Below are 15,489 nucleotides of genomic sequence, written 5' to 3'. Positions count from 1 at the left end.
TGGAAAACCCACTCCTGAAACTCCCACGGTCTGAGAGGAGGCTGCGCAGGAGGGTAATGCCCAAGAACCTACAGGGGAAGACATTGCCTCCCTGAGGAACCTACCTGAACTGACTAACTGGCAGAAGGAAGGAGGTCCAATCAAGGATGAGTTCTGCAAGGCACAGCTGGAATGCCCTATTCAGGAGGGTCTATGGCAGCAAGCTGAGGACCAGGCAGCTGGTGACAACTCTGGGGATCACCGGATCTATCAAGAGAATGGCCTCCTGTATAGTGAGCCTAAAGTTCCTGAGTCTGGTGCACCCCATGTGTTTGTGGTACCCCAGTGCTACAGGGTCTTCCTACTGGAGCTGGCTCATGATGATCCCCTGGCAAGTCATTCAGAACAATTGGACAAGATAAGACCTTTGACAGGCTTGGCACCATCTTGTATCGTCCATGGATGACGATGGCCTCAAATGCGGACTGCTGCTCATGCAGTTTCTACCAGGCAAGTAAGGATAAAAGAACAAGGCTCCCCTGCAGCTATTCCCTGTCATTGGCAAGCCCTTTGAACATGTGGGCATTGACATTGTTGGGTCTCTAGACTAATCCCGGGCACAATACTCCGCTACGCCAGCAGAGTATGCAGAGGAACGCGAAGTTTAGCAAAAAACTCCAACTCCGGGGCATAGGGAAGTTTGCCCTCCCACCCAGCCCGCTTTCCGCCAGTGATTCCTTGCCCTGCCCGGGCTGTCCTCTCCTCCTGGCAGCCTCCAGTTCTCTCCACCCCAGGCTTGTCCGATCACCAAGACGCTCCACGTCACTTTCGGGAAGACTGCGCATGCATGTGCATGTGCAGTCCTCACAAGAGTGACGTTAGGCAAAGGTGAGTCGGATGAGCCTAGAGTGGAGAGGAGACATCCAGGAGGGTAGCCCGGGAATGGCACAGATGCATCAGCGTGACCAGGTAAGTCTGCGGTGGCCTTGGGGTGGGTGGTAGCGGGGAGCGGTGTGGAGCAGAGCATAGCGTAGCGGAATTCCACAGAGTTTTTAGCCAACTCCATGTAATTCCACAAAGTGGCACTCTGCCAACTCCACCCACCCTTACTCTGGACCCCAAGGTAGCCCTTGCCCACAGGTTCATCCTGGTCTTGGTAGACCATGCCACCCGGTACCCAGAGGCTGTACTACTGAGGACTGTGACTGCCCCTGCAGTGGCCAGGGCACTGATGGGGATATTTACCCATGTGGGGTAAAGAGGTAGTATCTGACCGGAGTACCAACTTCATGTCTGCATACTTGAAACCTAAGTGGAAGGATTGTGGGGTATCCCATAACTTCTCCACACCCTACATTCCCAAACTGAGGGTCGTATTGAGAGGTTAAAGAAGACCAGAACCTAAAAGGTATGATCGTGAGTCCTAGATGCGGAAGTCACACGTCCTCCTGCCATGCCTGTTGTTTGCCTACTGAGAGATACCACAGAAAGGGGTTGGATTCAGCCCATTCGAGCTTCTGTGTGGTCACATTGTGTGAGGGCCTCTGAGTCTGGTAGAGGAGGGTTGGGAGAAAGCTCCCAAGAAGGCCCCCAGGATGTGGGAGGCTACATGCTTGTTCTCTATGCCCCTATGAAGCTCTTCTGGAAGAAGAATAAAGAGAATCTAGAAGCCAGCCAGGAGGTCATGAAATGGTGGCACAACCAGAAGGACACTCTGGTCGAGTTTCAGTGTGACCAAAAAGTGTGGGAGATAGAGCCTGTGGAGCCCAGGCACCTAAATGACTACTGATCTGGGCCCTATGAGGTGGAAGAGCGCAAGAGTGAAGTCACCTAGCTGGAGAACCTCAAGCCTCCCAGGAACCCTTTGATGGTTTTTCATGTCAATTGCCTCAAACCTCACTTCAAGAAGTCTGAAGTAACCATGCTCATGGTCACAGACTTTCTTTCTTCCAGGAAGCAAAATGGATCAATGGAGGGTGTCAGCCTCTCCCCTAACGTTGACCCTGGAGCAACAGGGAGACTGCCACAAGTTGCTGGGGCAGTTTGCCTCTAACTTCTCCATTACCCATTTGACTCACAACATGGTGCACCCATGCTATTGATACTGGGGACAGGCGTATGCCTATGAAGATTAAAATGTACAGGCTATCTGATAAGGTGACAGCCAGCACAAAGGAGGAAGTCTCTAAAAGTCTGGAGCTAGGGGTCAATGAACCCTCAAACAGTCCTTGGCCCAGCCCAATGGTGCTGGTCCTCAAGACTGCTCCTCCAGGTACCCCCCAGAACATAGGTTCTGTGTGGATTACTGAGGGCTCTATGCCATCACCAAGATTGACGCACACCCCATTCCCCGAGCTGATGTGCTGAGGAACTTAGCAGCTCACAACCGATCTTTGAGCTCATTTTACTTCACGTCAGGGTGCTGGCAGATTGCCTTGACCAAGGGGCCAAACTGAGGTCCGCATTCTCTACCCCAGAAGGACACTTCCAGTTCCGAGTAATGCCCTTTGGGTTAAAGAACACCCTTACCACCTTCCAGAGGTTGGTCAACCAGTTCCTGACTGGATTGGAGAACTTCAGTTCAGCCTATCTAGAGGACATTGCAGTCTTCAGTTCTAGCTAGGAGGACTACCTGTGTCAGATAGAGCATGGTTGAGTTGTCCACTTGGGAAACCAAAGGGGAGGAGGCAAGGTGAAGACTTGGGAACCTCTCAAGACCCAGACAGAGGTGAGGGCCTACTAAGGCCTCATCAGCTACTACAGGAGATTCCTCAAAGTGTATGGCATTATTGTTGCTCCCTGGATAGAGTTGACTTTTAAGAAGCAGCCCAGGCAGGTGATCTTGGATGGAGGCATGCCAGAACACTTTTGACACCCTGAAGAAGGTCATGTGCAAAGAATCCGTGCTCCATGCCCCTGACTTCTCCAAAGAATTCATTGGAGAAGCGTGGCTCAGTGGTTAGAGGCGGCAGACCCGGAAGCTGAGATCGGCCGTGGACCAGGGTTCGATTCCCCGCCTCGGCGGGTCTCGGGCTCAAAAATTCCACGGACTCGACAATTCTCGCTCCGGTGCCTACTCAACTCACGGGGCCACACTCTGCGACTCTGGGCAATAGCTTGCTTAATCTCCACTATGGCCCCTCGCGGCGGGATGCCTGGCTTTCACCTTGTGGCTACCCTGCCGGGGTATCTCACAGGGGAATACCAGGACGGGTTCCCTAAGCAAGCGCCTTGATACCTTCGGGTGATACGTGCGCTATATAAGTCGCAATACATACAATACATACATACATACATTATGCAGAACATGGCTTAGGGGCAGTGTTCTCACAGCTAAACGAAGAGGGCCTGAATCAACCTGTAGCTTTCATCAGTGGGTGGTTACTTCCCAGGGAACTGAGGTGGAGTGCAATAGAAAGGGAAGCCTTTGCAGTAGTTGGAAACTGAAGAAGTTGAGACCCTAACTATTTGGTGCTCACTTCCTGGTTCAGATGGACCACAGACCCCTCAGATGGCTAATGTAGATGAGGAGTGAAAATCCCAGACTGTTCAGGTGGTCCATTTCCCTGCATGGAATGTAGGTTGAACACCATCTTGGAACAGACCAGCCAATGTTGATGGTCTCTCCAGGGTCTTCCACCTTAATTATGAAAACTCCCAGGGGGATGGATAATTCTCCTCGCCTCTAGATGGGGGCACATGTTAGACCTGGCATACTTGATGGTGTTTTCCCCCTAACCTTTTGCCTTCAACGTTCCTATTTTGCTGACTTCATTTTTGCTGACCTTAGGACTCTGCACATTTTACCAATGCTAATCAGTGCTAAAGTGCTTGAGTTTCTCCTTAAAACATAATAGAATTGGGTTACACCCAATTGGCATATTTAATTTACTTGTTAGTCCCTAGGAAACTGGCACTACCTTGCCCAGGGCCTGTAAACTAAATGCTACTAATGGGCCTACAGCACTGATTGTGCCACCCGCTTAAGTAGCACTTTAAACATGTCACAGATCTGCCATTGCAGCCTGTGTGTGCAGTTTTAAACCACTATTATGGCATGGGAAAATAAACCTTTTGCCAGGCCCAAACTTTTCTTTTTAGTACATGTAAGTCACCCATAGGGAAGGCCCAGGTTAGCCCAGGGCCAGGGTGCAGTGTATTGAAAAAGTTGGGCATGTATTTTTAAGGTTTGCATGTCCTGGTAGTGAAAAACTCATTTTTTACTACTGCAAGGCCTACTTCTCCAATAGAATAACATTGGAGTTAATTTAATACATTTAATAAGCTGTTACGTTCAAATGGGAACAGGTAACCAGTTCATGTTTGGTGTCTTCGGAATTGTAATGAAAAATCCGCTCATATGGTGAAGTCAGATTTTAAATTACAATTTTGAAATTGCCACTTTGAGAAAGTTGGCATTTTCCTGCCTTAGCTATGTAGTACCTGCATTTTCAAAATTGTAACTTAAAATCCGACTTTACCCAAAGGGGATATTTTTATTTCCTAATTCTTTTCTTAATTCATTCATTAGCTGATGTAGAGGCTCAGTGTGAACATGAGTGTACGCATGCTGCAGGGCACTTACTGGACCCATATTCTCTAACCTAACTTCACTAAAGGTTCGGCCACCTGTTCCGCAGGTCTGGACAGATAATTTTTTTGGTCTCTTTCTCGCTGGGGTGGCAGGGAAAGCCGGTCCTGAACCATCCCGCTCCATTTTTAAAATGTCCCTGGCATAAGCTGAACATCAGTCATTTTTCAGTTCTTCTGTCCAGCCACAGGCCGTAGCTGCCACCGGATATGGAGGTTGCAAATTCGCATTTCCACGAATGGTTGACGCTTGGCTTGGATAGCTGCATCCGGGCTAAACTGGGTGGGAAGAATCGAGGGCAGTCTAACCCCTGGTTCAATGACTCGTTGACCAAAGCCAAAAAATATTGTAATCAGCTTGAGCAAGCTTGGAGACGCTGGTATGATTTGGTAGCAAAAAGCAAATACTGAGCGTCTATTAAGCACTATCACAAATTAATTCGGAGAGCACGAACAGAGTTTATTGCAGAGAAAATGTTTGTTACCACCAACCCCTTTAAGACAATTTTCTCCCTGCTCAAGGGCATGAAGAGTGCGGGCGCAACAGGGGACTCTCCAATCTCATGGAATCATCAGTGTAATGATCTGGTCAGGTATTTTGTGAACAAGGTAGAACAGATATATCAAAGTCTTCCTACCACAGCCTTTTCTGGCGTGGTGGGTGGGCCAGGGGATATTGGACCCTTGGTGGGCAACAGTTTGGCATATTTTCCCCTATTGTCCTCCGCTGATTTTGAGTCCCTCTGTTTCAAAATCAAATCGAGCTTGCCGGCTGACCCTTTGACACACGCCCACTTCCACCAGTTTCATGCTTTGATTTCACCAGTGAGCTTAGATTTGGTCAACCTCTCCCAGTCTTCAGCATCTGTACCAGTGGCGTGGAAACACGCTAAGGTTATTCCTCTTCTAAAGAAACTGTCTCTGGACGCTTCTGAGCTGGGCAACTATCGCCCTATATCCCAGCTGCCTTTCTTGGCTAAGTTGGTTGAATCTCATGTGAACGCAACTCTCACAGAGTTTGCTGAGCATAATGTCATCTTGGATCCTTCGCGGAATGGTTTCCGAGCTCGCCACAGTACAGAGTCTTCTTTGCTGGCTGTGACGGAAGAAATCCAGGGGAGTCTTGATGTCGGTTATTCCGCGGCCTTAGTTCTTTTGGACCTAAGTGCCGCTTTCGATACTGTCTCCCACGTGATACATTTAAAGCGCTTACAGGAAATTGGAATCAGGGTCTTGGCTTTGGTCTGGTTTCGGTCCTTCTTGGAGGGGAGATCTTTCCAGGTCTTGGTGCCACCTTTTTATTTGCAGGAGTATGCCTCAGGGCTCAATATTGAGCCCTCTACTGTTTAACATTCATGTTCAACCCCTTGCGTTGGTGGCTAAAAGAAGTTAGCTGTCACTGGTGTAGAAATGCTGATGACACCCAACTGGTGATCGCGTTCTCTAAGAAATGTAGTGTTAATCTGGAGAAGTTTAAGGAGGACCTGTTAGAGGTTGCAGACTGGATGGCTGCAAACTGCTTGCAGTTGAATGTCAGTAAGTCAGAGGTTTTGCTGTTCAGGAAGGACCCGGATATGTGGTCCGAGCAGTGCTGGCCGGATCGCCTCAAACCGGCTCCTACGCCCCAAGAGGCAGTAAAGAACCATGGATACTCAATCGAAAGCTGTGGCAGGGATCTGCTTTGGGCTTCTTCGAGGCTTAAAACCTCTTTTGTTTTTTTTTCCTCCCAAAGTGTGTCAAACCATTGTTCAGGCGACAATTTTATCCAAACTGGACTATGGTAATTCTCTCTATCTCTGTGCTAATAAGTCCAGTATTAGGCGCCTGCAGAGAATACAGATCGCAGTGACACGCATTCTGGTGGCACTCCCTAAATCTTGCTCTGTTTGCCATGTTCTTCCCAAACTACATTGGTTGCCCGTCGAAAGCGAATCCAGTTTAAAACACTTTGTGTGTCCCACAGTATTCTGACTCAACAGGCACCTTTGGGGATAGCCAATTTGCTGGAGTTCTATGTGCCGCGGTGCACCTTAAGGTCTGCTGACCAAGCCTTGGTCAGTATTGCTCGAGTTTCGAGAGCTAGAGCCAGGGGCCGCTCTTTTCGCAGGCTTGCGGCGAAACTCTGGAATTCGCTTCCTGTTTCTATCAGAGGGATCCAGAATCATTTTGCATTTCGCAAAGCCATAAAGACCTGGCTTTTCCCGGCCTACCTTTAACTCTTTCCCTCCTTGCTCACTCTAACTGTCTTTGGTGGTGCTGGGAAGCAACGTCGCTGCGGCAGCCATGCGCAAATCAAATCTGACTATAATCATAATTACCAGGGCCTTCAGAAAGTGGAATCAGAGGGAACATTACTCACTAGGTCCCATAATTTTTCAGGGCCCAGTGATGGTGATGGAAAATCTATTTATAGCTTTTGAAGCAAGCCTTCCATTTTGTATCATGGCAGGCAACTCAGCGAAAGCCACACTATGGCACGAGAGAGTGGTGCTGCAGTGTTTTCCCTTTCTCAGGGGACATTTTTGTTAACTGAGAAACAAGTGCTTGTAACATGTTGTGCTCAGAATTATGTTTTTAGGGTCTGTAATGCCTTTTCATTTCAAAAGTAATTAATTTTCCCTGGCAATTGTCTGGATCAGCAGTTTTCCCTGTCAAGTTGTTTCAGGATAGCACCTTCATTGTTATGCGAGTAAATGCAGCATCAGCATGGAGATAAACTATCCAAAAAATACCATAACTCCCATTTCTACAAATATTGCTGCCCCTAGATCACCTGCATATCGTTTGCCTTGGTTCTACCAGTTTGTGCTGTCTGATTCCTTCTGTCAAAAAGTGACCAGATTTGACTGGGCAAGGTTTTATGCCGATTCCCTTGCAAAACTTCTCAAACACCAAGCACCTCATTACGAGTGGGTTGGTTAATTCCGACCCATGCGTAAAACGCTTGTTCACACATGGGTCAGAATTAACAGTTTTAAGGGAGTTAATACATTTGATAACTATGGACTGTGTTAAATAACTCAACCTTTGTTAAATCTTGGCAAGTCAACCCTGTCGAAATTTAAGAAGGGAAAAGCATACAATATTTGCTATCTTGCAGATTTTGGTGCGTTAAGCACCAAAATTTGCATATTCTTCCCCGCAAACACGACATAGGTGTTATTTATCGCACCCTGTGGTATCATTATTTATCAGGTGCGTTAAATAGCACCTTAACTCGTAATCAGGCAGAAAGGATTGCCTGCTGACGCTGTAGTAATTTCCCCCAAATAATATTTATAATAGGGAATTAGTGCTGCCTGGGAAGAGCGAGGTCTGCTGGGGCCCGCACTACTGGCCGGCCGAACTTGGACCACCTCCTACTCCCTCCCCCTCGGTGAAAAGCCTAGGGGTCACCATCAATGCAGATCTCTCGCTCAGAAGACAAGTGGGAGCAGTGGTCGCCTCCAGCTTCTTCCAACTGCGTAAAATTAAGAAAATCGCCCACTTGCTGACCCATTCAGCCCTCATTCAGGTGGTGATAGCTCTGGTTCTTTCCCGTCTTGACTTCTCAAATGTAATCTACCTCGGCCTGCCGCTGTGTCTACTCAAACGCCTACAAATTGTTCAGAACCAGGCAGCAAGACTTATCCACAAACAGCCTAAATGGCTGTCTGCCAGACCTGGGCTGCTGAAACTCCACTGGTTACTGATGGCCCAACGGGTAGCCTTTAAGACTGGATACTTAGCCTTCAAGGCCCTGCACGGTAAAAGCCCCAAATTCATTAGGAGTATGATCACAAAGCACGTACCTCAGCAAAGTCTACTATCAGCTCCCCTTCACCTGTTAACCACCCCACCATCAAACGCAAATGGCAAGGAGGATGCAGTTTCTCTTACCTCGCCCCTAAGTTCTGGAACTCCCTACAACTGGCACTTAAGAGCTGAGACAACCTCCAGGAAAGCTCTGAAAACCTGGTTGTTTGAGCAAGCCTACGCATAGGTCGTTCGGCGGCGACACTCCCCATGATTAGCGCCATGAAACCTCCGGGTGACTGTGCACTCTAGAAGTTTTTATTAACATTAAATAACATAACATAGGGTACAGAGAGCTTTCCCAGCTGGCACAGCCATGGCACATAAACAGCAACTGCCACCTGAGAGAATACTCAGAGCAAGATGCTTCCCAACACTCTCAATGACATCATGGACTGCTCATAGAGCTCTGCCAGCAACAGATCACCACACAGGCCTTAGTCCCAGATGTGTACACAGGACTCTAGGGAAGGCTTCACTGTGCCTTACCCAGTGACCTAGCATTGTTTCAAACCGTAAAAATAGCTGAAATCAAGCTACCATGGACAGTGGACAGCAAGCACAATATAATCATCATGGATAAAAAAGGATAGGTTGCATTATGGCAGACAGTAGGTACAGTAATGAATGAAAAGAAGCAGATATGATGAATGTAAAGAAGCAGATATGACTGACACCCTCTTCTCTCCTGCTAGGAAATACTGAACGCTTTTGAAAATGAAGCCAAGGAGGCTGGAAGACCCAGGCTGCTGATCTCGGCAGCTGTGTCAGCTGGCAAATCAACTATTGATAAAGGATATGAAATTGCCGAGATTGGGAAGTAAGTACAGCAATTCCAGACTGGATTACTAAAAAAGTGTAAAGACTATGGGGGTCATTAGGATCGCGGTTTTTCCGCATCCTCGGGGCCGGCGGAAGGCACCGCCGGCCCAGAGGATGCGAAAAAACCGCAGCGGACTGACCAAAGACCCACCGCCACATTAGGATGGCTGGTGGGTCCTGGTTTCCGTCCGCAGCTTTTCCGCCGCGGCTGGCTTACAACCGCGGCGGAAAAGCTCTAATATGGTGATGGTGTCTGTCAGACACCGTCCACCATATTAGGATGGCCTGTAAAGTATGCTTTTCCGCGGCGGGTTTTCCGCCGTGGAAAAACATACGGAACTTCACTGCGGGGGCCCGTTGCGGGCCCCCTAGGTGAAGGGGGGGTGGGGGGTGCACATGGGGGGTACCTATGGTACCCCCCTGCATTTGCATGCAGAAAGCGGCAGGCACCGCGCGGTGCCTGCCTCTTACTGCATGCAAATGCAACACATGCATTTTTAACATTGCGGCGGGTGCAGCTTGAAGCTCCACCCGCTGCAATGTTAAAAATAGAGGATGTGACCGCAACCCTTGCGGTCACATCCTAATTGCACAGGAGGGAACTCCGCATGCCATGCGGAGGTTCCCTCCTGCTCTTGGGTCGCGGACGGACGCAAGTCCGTCCGCGATCCTAATCGACCCCTAAATGCCTCATTTTAGAGTTGGATGGTATTGGAATTTCTGGATTGGAAATTTATTGGTAAAACATTATACAATGTTCTATTCATTTATATGGGGAAATTCCACTGGTAGACATTCCTCTGAATTTAGCTCTTCCTCTAGGAATTGTAGATGTTATAATTACCACCCAACTCTAAACAGACTCAGAGACACAGGCCCCAACAGGGTCTGGGTTTTTACTACATGGTAAAGTCGATTGAACTAAACATGATGAGTTCTGCCAAACAGGAATTTAGTGCTGTACACTGGTCCAGAAAAATGGACAGGGTACAGCAGTCATAAAGTGGTTTCTGGATTCAGCAGGCACAACACCTGGGAGGTGCTTGAAATTAAAACCTTCTGTATAGAGAAGTCGAAGCTTGGCACTGGGGTCATTGGGGCTCCCTGCTCTGTCCCTAGCATGAGCGTAGCAGAGTCCAGTCATAATATCCACCCAAGCCACTAGTTTGGGATTTTTCTAAAACAGAGAAGGCTTATGAAGAGATGTTAGTAGTACCTCATGCATGTAACACCAGCCCCTTAAGAGCCAGATGAGAGCCACCCCAATCAGGCTTCCCCTTAGCTATCCTTCTCACCTCTTTGAAATCCTGCTAATTCCGAAAATGAAAATCCACAATGGCCATATAGATGTAATGCTTCTCTCTCTTTCACCTGTTGGAATCACCTAAAAAAACCTACCCAACAAGTTGGGCTGTCTCTCCCTCAATTAGGGCAAGGTGGTACCTCCAAAAGGAGATTACACAAACGTAAATCAAAAACATGCAAAAATGGCTTTTGAGATGCAATTGGTTGCCATCTATATCTTAGACAAGATTGTAAGGACGTTTAAAAAGGAAGCAACTAGTTTGATGTCTTACTTAGTCCAACGTCCTTTCAAACAATCTGTGGAGTTGACTCACTGTATTTTTTTCTTACATTTATTGTCTCACCCTTCTTCAGAGAGTTTTGCTATTGGAAGCGCCTGGAGAGCAGCGTTATACAGTGGTGGCTACGGAGGTGGATGAATGGTCTCAGGGGAATTTAATAGAGAATAGTCTTTGTACTTGGTGGAAGAGGTGAATCTTCATTACTTTGCATTACATTCTGAAGGCATACCTTCCAGAGATCTTTCATCTTTAGTGGCCTAGTTGCCTAGAGAACTCATAACCATTATTACACTGGCACAAGAAAAGGTTTCAGCTTACAGGGCAGCCTCTTGTGTCTTACGGCCATACTGCCAGAGACAATCTATCGATACAATTATTGATGGTCTGATGAGTTGTGACTTGCATGAGGTTCGATACAGAAAACCTGCTCTGTAACACATTTTTACGAATATTGCTTTGACAGATTTTTTCACACCGTATCAGTTCACACTTGCAAAGAATTGGGTTATTGGTTGCTGTAGGTGGAAGTCTCACTTAGGCAACAACTACTATCCATGTCAGGGTAAACCACAAAAGTGACTGAATTAACCTGTGCCTAACCCTCTGGTAGCATGCACAAAGCAGTCAAGCTTAACTCTGAGGCAAAGTGTACAGTATGTATGTAGTGCACTAACAGTAAGAAAGTGAAAAAACACCACAAGAAAAATTGCAAACCAATTTAGAAAACAAATTGAGTACATTTTCATAAATAAACTGATAACAGAACAACAAAAATCCCATCAGAGGAGTCAGCGATATTTAGTTTTATCGTTTCAAGTGAAAATAGTGCCTAAAAGTACAAAGCATCACTTGCAGTCATCTGATCATGCTGAATAGGGGAAAGTCACAAGTTTAGGTTCACTGCAATGGAGCATGGGTCCAATTTAGGGACCAGATTAGTCCTGCTGAAAATCTACCCGCAACGTCCAGCGCGCAGAGTTCCATTTGAGTTGGAGGAGGCGACGAGGCGCAGGTAGAGTGCCGCCGATGGTCCTCGCTGGAACATGAAGAGCAGGTTGGGCATCATGAGCTGTCGTCCTTGTAGCATGAAGAGTCTGTGGGTGTCACAGACCATCGTGATGTCACTGCAGGTTGTCAAAGCTGTAGCTCAAAGTGTTGTAACATGAAGAGGAGGTCTCACCGGAGCTTCACGTGTGAGGTTGTCATAGGCAGGAGAGTCTTGGCACGAATGGGCCCATTCACGGTGACAAGGAGCCTAAACCTCATGATTATTACAATTTCTTACAGAGGAGTACACTCTGATGCCAGACAAAGATCCAGAACATGGAGAGACACCTCTTGGCGATCAGTGCCACACTACAACAGTGGCCAGCAAGGCTCAGGCAAGTCCAGTTGCAGGTCAAGGCAGTTACAGTTGCAGCATATCATCTAGGCAGTTACAGGGAGTCCCCGTAGCTCATAGATGAGGTCAGCAAATGGCCCTCAGAGTCACTTTGGATTAGCCTGGGATGAAGGCAAGCAAGTCCAGATTTGCTTATCTGACAGCAAGGAAGACCTTCAAGCAGAAGGACAGTACTCTGGCAGCAGGGCAGTCCTTCTTCTGTAACTTCCACAGGTTCAGAATTTATACCTGGTGCCAGGCTTTGTGTTGGAGACTCCCTGTCCCAACCCCCACATCTGATTCAGGAAAGTTCTTCCCCTTCCCCTGTCAAGGCTCCAAACGCTCTAGGGATGACATAAGGCAGACAGGACTGATGTCAAACACAAAGGAGTGTGCAGGAGGCAAAGTATGAAGTGTAGGTAGGGCTAGGTGTAGTCCCATTCAGTCATCCTGCCAGGATGACCCATCCTGTTCACACCTAAGCCCCCTTTGTGTCAATGTCTGGAAGAAATACACAAACCCCAACAGCAGAGCCATTCACAGTCTTGTGACCCAGAATAGTGGCCGAAGACAAGACAAGAAAATGTAGACTTTCTAAAAGTGGCATTTTCAGAATTGTGACTTAAAATCCAACTTTACCAATAAAGGGGGCTTTATATTATAGTTTGTTTGAGTCAAAACAGCATATCTCTATTTGCCCTCAATCCAAAGTTAGCACTTATTAAATGTAATAGGGTGACTCAGTGTTAGTCAATGTGAGAGATAGGCCTTACAACAGTGAGAAACAACTTTAGGAGGTTTCTTTACTGTCAGGACATTTAAAACATTAGTATACATGTCTGTACAGATGTCCTACTTTTTAAAACCAACGCACCCCATCCTATGACACTTTAGGGCCTAAATAGGGATGACTTACAAGTATTACAAAGGAGGGTTTAAGCCCGACAAAAGGTTTATTCCTTCAGTGTGAAATGGCAGTTTAAAACGACACTAGAAGCTGCAGTGGCAGGCCTGAGACATGTTTTAAAAAAAGGTAATATAGTGAGTGGCAGCCCATTAGTAGTAATACATATACAAGCCCTGAGTACAGGTAGCACCAATTAAATGTAGTCCGATTTTACCATGGTTGAGAGAGCACACGCACTTTAGGACTCTGTGCACTTTACTACTGCTATCCAATGCTAATGTCAACAAAAGTGAATTCAGCAAAACCGGAGTGAAGGCTAAATGTTTGGGGGAATACCAGGCCAAGGGTGTCAGGTCCAACAACATTTCAGAAAATGTTATTCAAGAACCTCCTCAGATGAGGTACCTCTCTTCAGTACCCCCCACCAAAGGTACTCATAGCCTGATATTCTTTTTTAAACTTTATTTATCCTTTTTTATAACAGATCATACATGTACATCATTGGACTCCCCAGACATTGGAAGTGTTATGGAACGTACAATTGCATCACACATAGCAAACCTTGGAATGCACCATAAGTAGAACATACATAACACCCATGGCTGTTTGAAGTGGTAGTAAACAATATAGTGTGGAGTATGTAGAGGTTACATGCAGAGATATCGTTAATAGGAATAGGGAATAGTACGCGGGTCTGGCCAACACCCGATGTTGCCTGGATGTTTAGGAAGATGCACTTTGCATTTCTAGTGTCAGGAGATAGTCTCTCAATGGCTGCCAGATATCTTTTGGTGTGGAGGAGGTTGATTGTAGAGTGGTGAAGAGTTGAAACTTCTCAGCACATTAAACCCGCACTGATGCCAGTGTGGGATTTAATGTAAAATGCACGACAGAGACACCTTAGAGATGCCCCCTGAAACATAACCAACTCCCAGCGTCCTGATTGTGTGGCTGCCGAGGCTGCCACCACCAGACATGTTTCTGGACCCCTGGGTCGAGAGACTGCCGCTCTCGGGGCCTGAAACAATGCACATCCTGGGACGAGGTACCAGGCCTCCTCCCCCAGGATGGGCAGGAGAAGCTTCAAAGGTATCCCGCCTTTGTGAGCTTCTTGAGGCCATTTGCTGTACTCAGCAACTGGCCCCCACCGGTTCTGACCCCCACTCTGGTGGGAAGAACGGCACGAAACCCTAAGTGAGGAAAGGGAGTGTGCCAGCCTATGCCAACCCCACCCCTCAGGTGGGAGAGGCGAGGTGAAGCACGACTCCGGGCTAAGGACATCTTGAAGATGTGGAGCCCTGCCCAATCACACCCAGGCTCCTGCCCCCCTCCCACAGGAGAGGAGTAGGCTAGGAGATGTACCCACCCCAGGGCAGGGACCCATTGGTCCCTGCCTTTGCCCTACCTGTAACGCCCCTAAATTTAGTATTTAGGGGCACCCTGAACCTTCCTTCCTCAGATCCCGATTGCAACAAGAAGAAGAACAAGAAACCAGAAGACCTGCCGTGCAGCTGCTAACAAAAGGATGACGCCCACTGACTTGGCCCCAGAACCTTACAGGCCTGTTGATCCTTGAACCTGCTCCTGTGAAACTCCGGCGACTCCCGCGGACAGCAACCTCGACAACCCCGGAGGACCTGCCTGCCTTGACCTTTCTAACCGACTGGGACTCCCATGAGCAGTGGTTCTGCTCAAACAACCATAACCCTGGTGCCAGCCAGGAACCGCGAATCCAGCACATTCTGCACCCGCCAAGACCGGCCTGTGCCTGAGTGACCCAAAACCACGAGGACGTCCCCCCGGCGACTGTGACCCGAAGTGCAGTGCCGAAAGACCCTCCTCGACGAACCAGATAACGCCTGCAGCCTCAGAACCAGGGACCCCTCCAACCGCGACCAGCTGAGGGTAAGATTTCCCGACACCAAAAAACACCCCTGCACCCGGCGGTCTGCGTCTCCCTGTGTCTTCTTTTGGGGTACCTACCTATTCTCTAAGATCCCAACTTACCTCTCGAAGTGGTGGTCGAACCTGAAGAATCTCCGTCCTCGAGTCTGCAGCCTTTGTTCACTTTTTAACTTTCCCATTGGATAACATTGAGCACCCGACGGCTCAAAAGCACCCTGCACCCATCCGCTCGAGTGCCGCTGGAAGTGCAACACCTACCCTACTCTACTTCTCCACTTGCCCTGAGGGAGTGATCAGGAGCCCGGCTCCCACAGCCGCGTGGCCCACTTGCTTGCAGCCACCAACCGAAGGCCCCCTACCTTCCATTGGGTTGCATTGGGCCTACACTCTCTGCACCCGGCTGCCCCTGTGCCGCTGAGGGTGTGACTACTGTACCTTTCCGACCCTGGGAGACCCCTGAGTCTATGCCCAGAATATTAACTCCACCAGCCGAGTACCTACCTAAAGGCCGATAACTCACTTTC

At 48.1% G+C, this 15,489-nt stretch overlaps 1 protein-coding gene across 1 annotated transcript in view; it reads left to right on the top strand.

Moving 5' to 3' along the window:
- Window positions 1–15,489, top strand: part of LOC144752699 (acidic mammalian chitinase-like) — a 397,830-nt gene that overhangs the window by 188,086 nt on the left and 194,255 nt on the right. Inside the window, exon 5 of the mRNA XM_078640565.1 lies at window positions 9,060–9,184. Within this exon, the coding sequence (XP_078496691.1) occupies window positions 9,060–9,184 (125 nt within the window). The remainder of the gene's footprint in view (window positions 1–9,059; window positions 9,185–15,489) is intronic.

The sequence above is a fragment of the Lissotriton helveticus genome, chromosome 5_1 (assembly GCF_964261635.1).
Source record: "Lissotriton helveticus chromosome 5_1, aLisHel1.1, whole genome shotgun sequence".
Classification (NCBI taxonomy): Eukaryota; Metazoa; Chordata; class Amphibia; order Caudata; family Salamandridae; genus Lissotriton; species Lissotriton helveticus.
The sequence above is the reverse complement of the archived record's forward strand: the minus strand, read 5'-3'. Positions and strand labels throughout refer to the sequence as shown.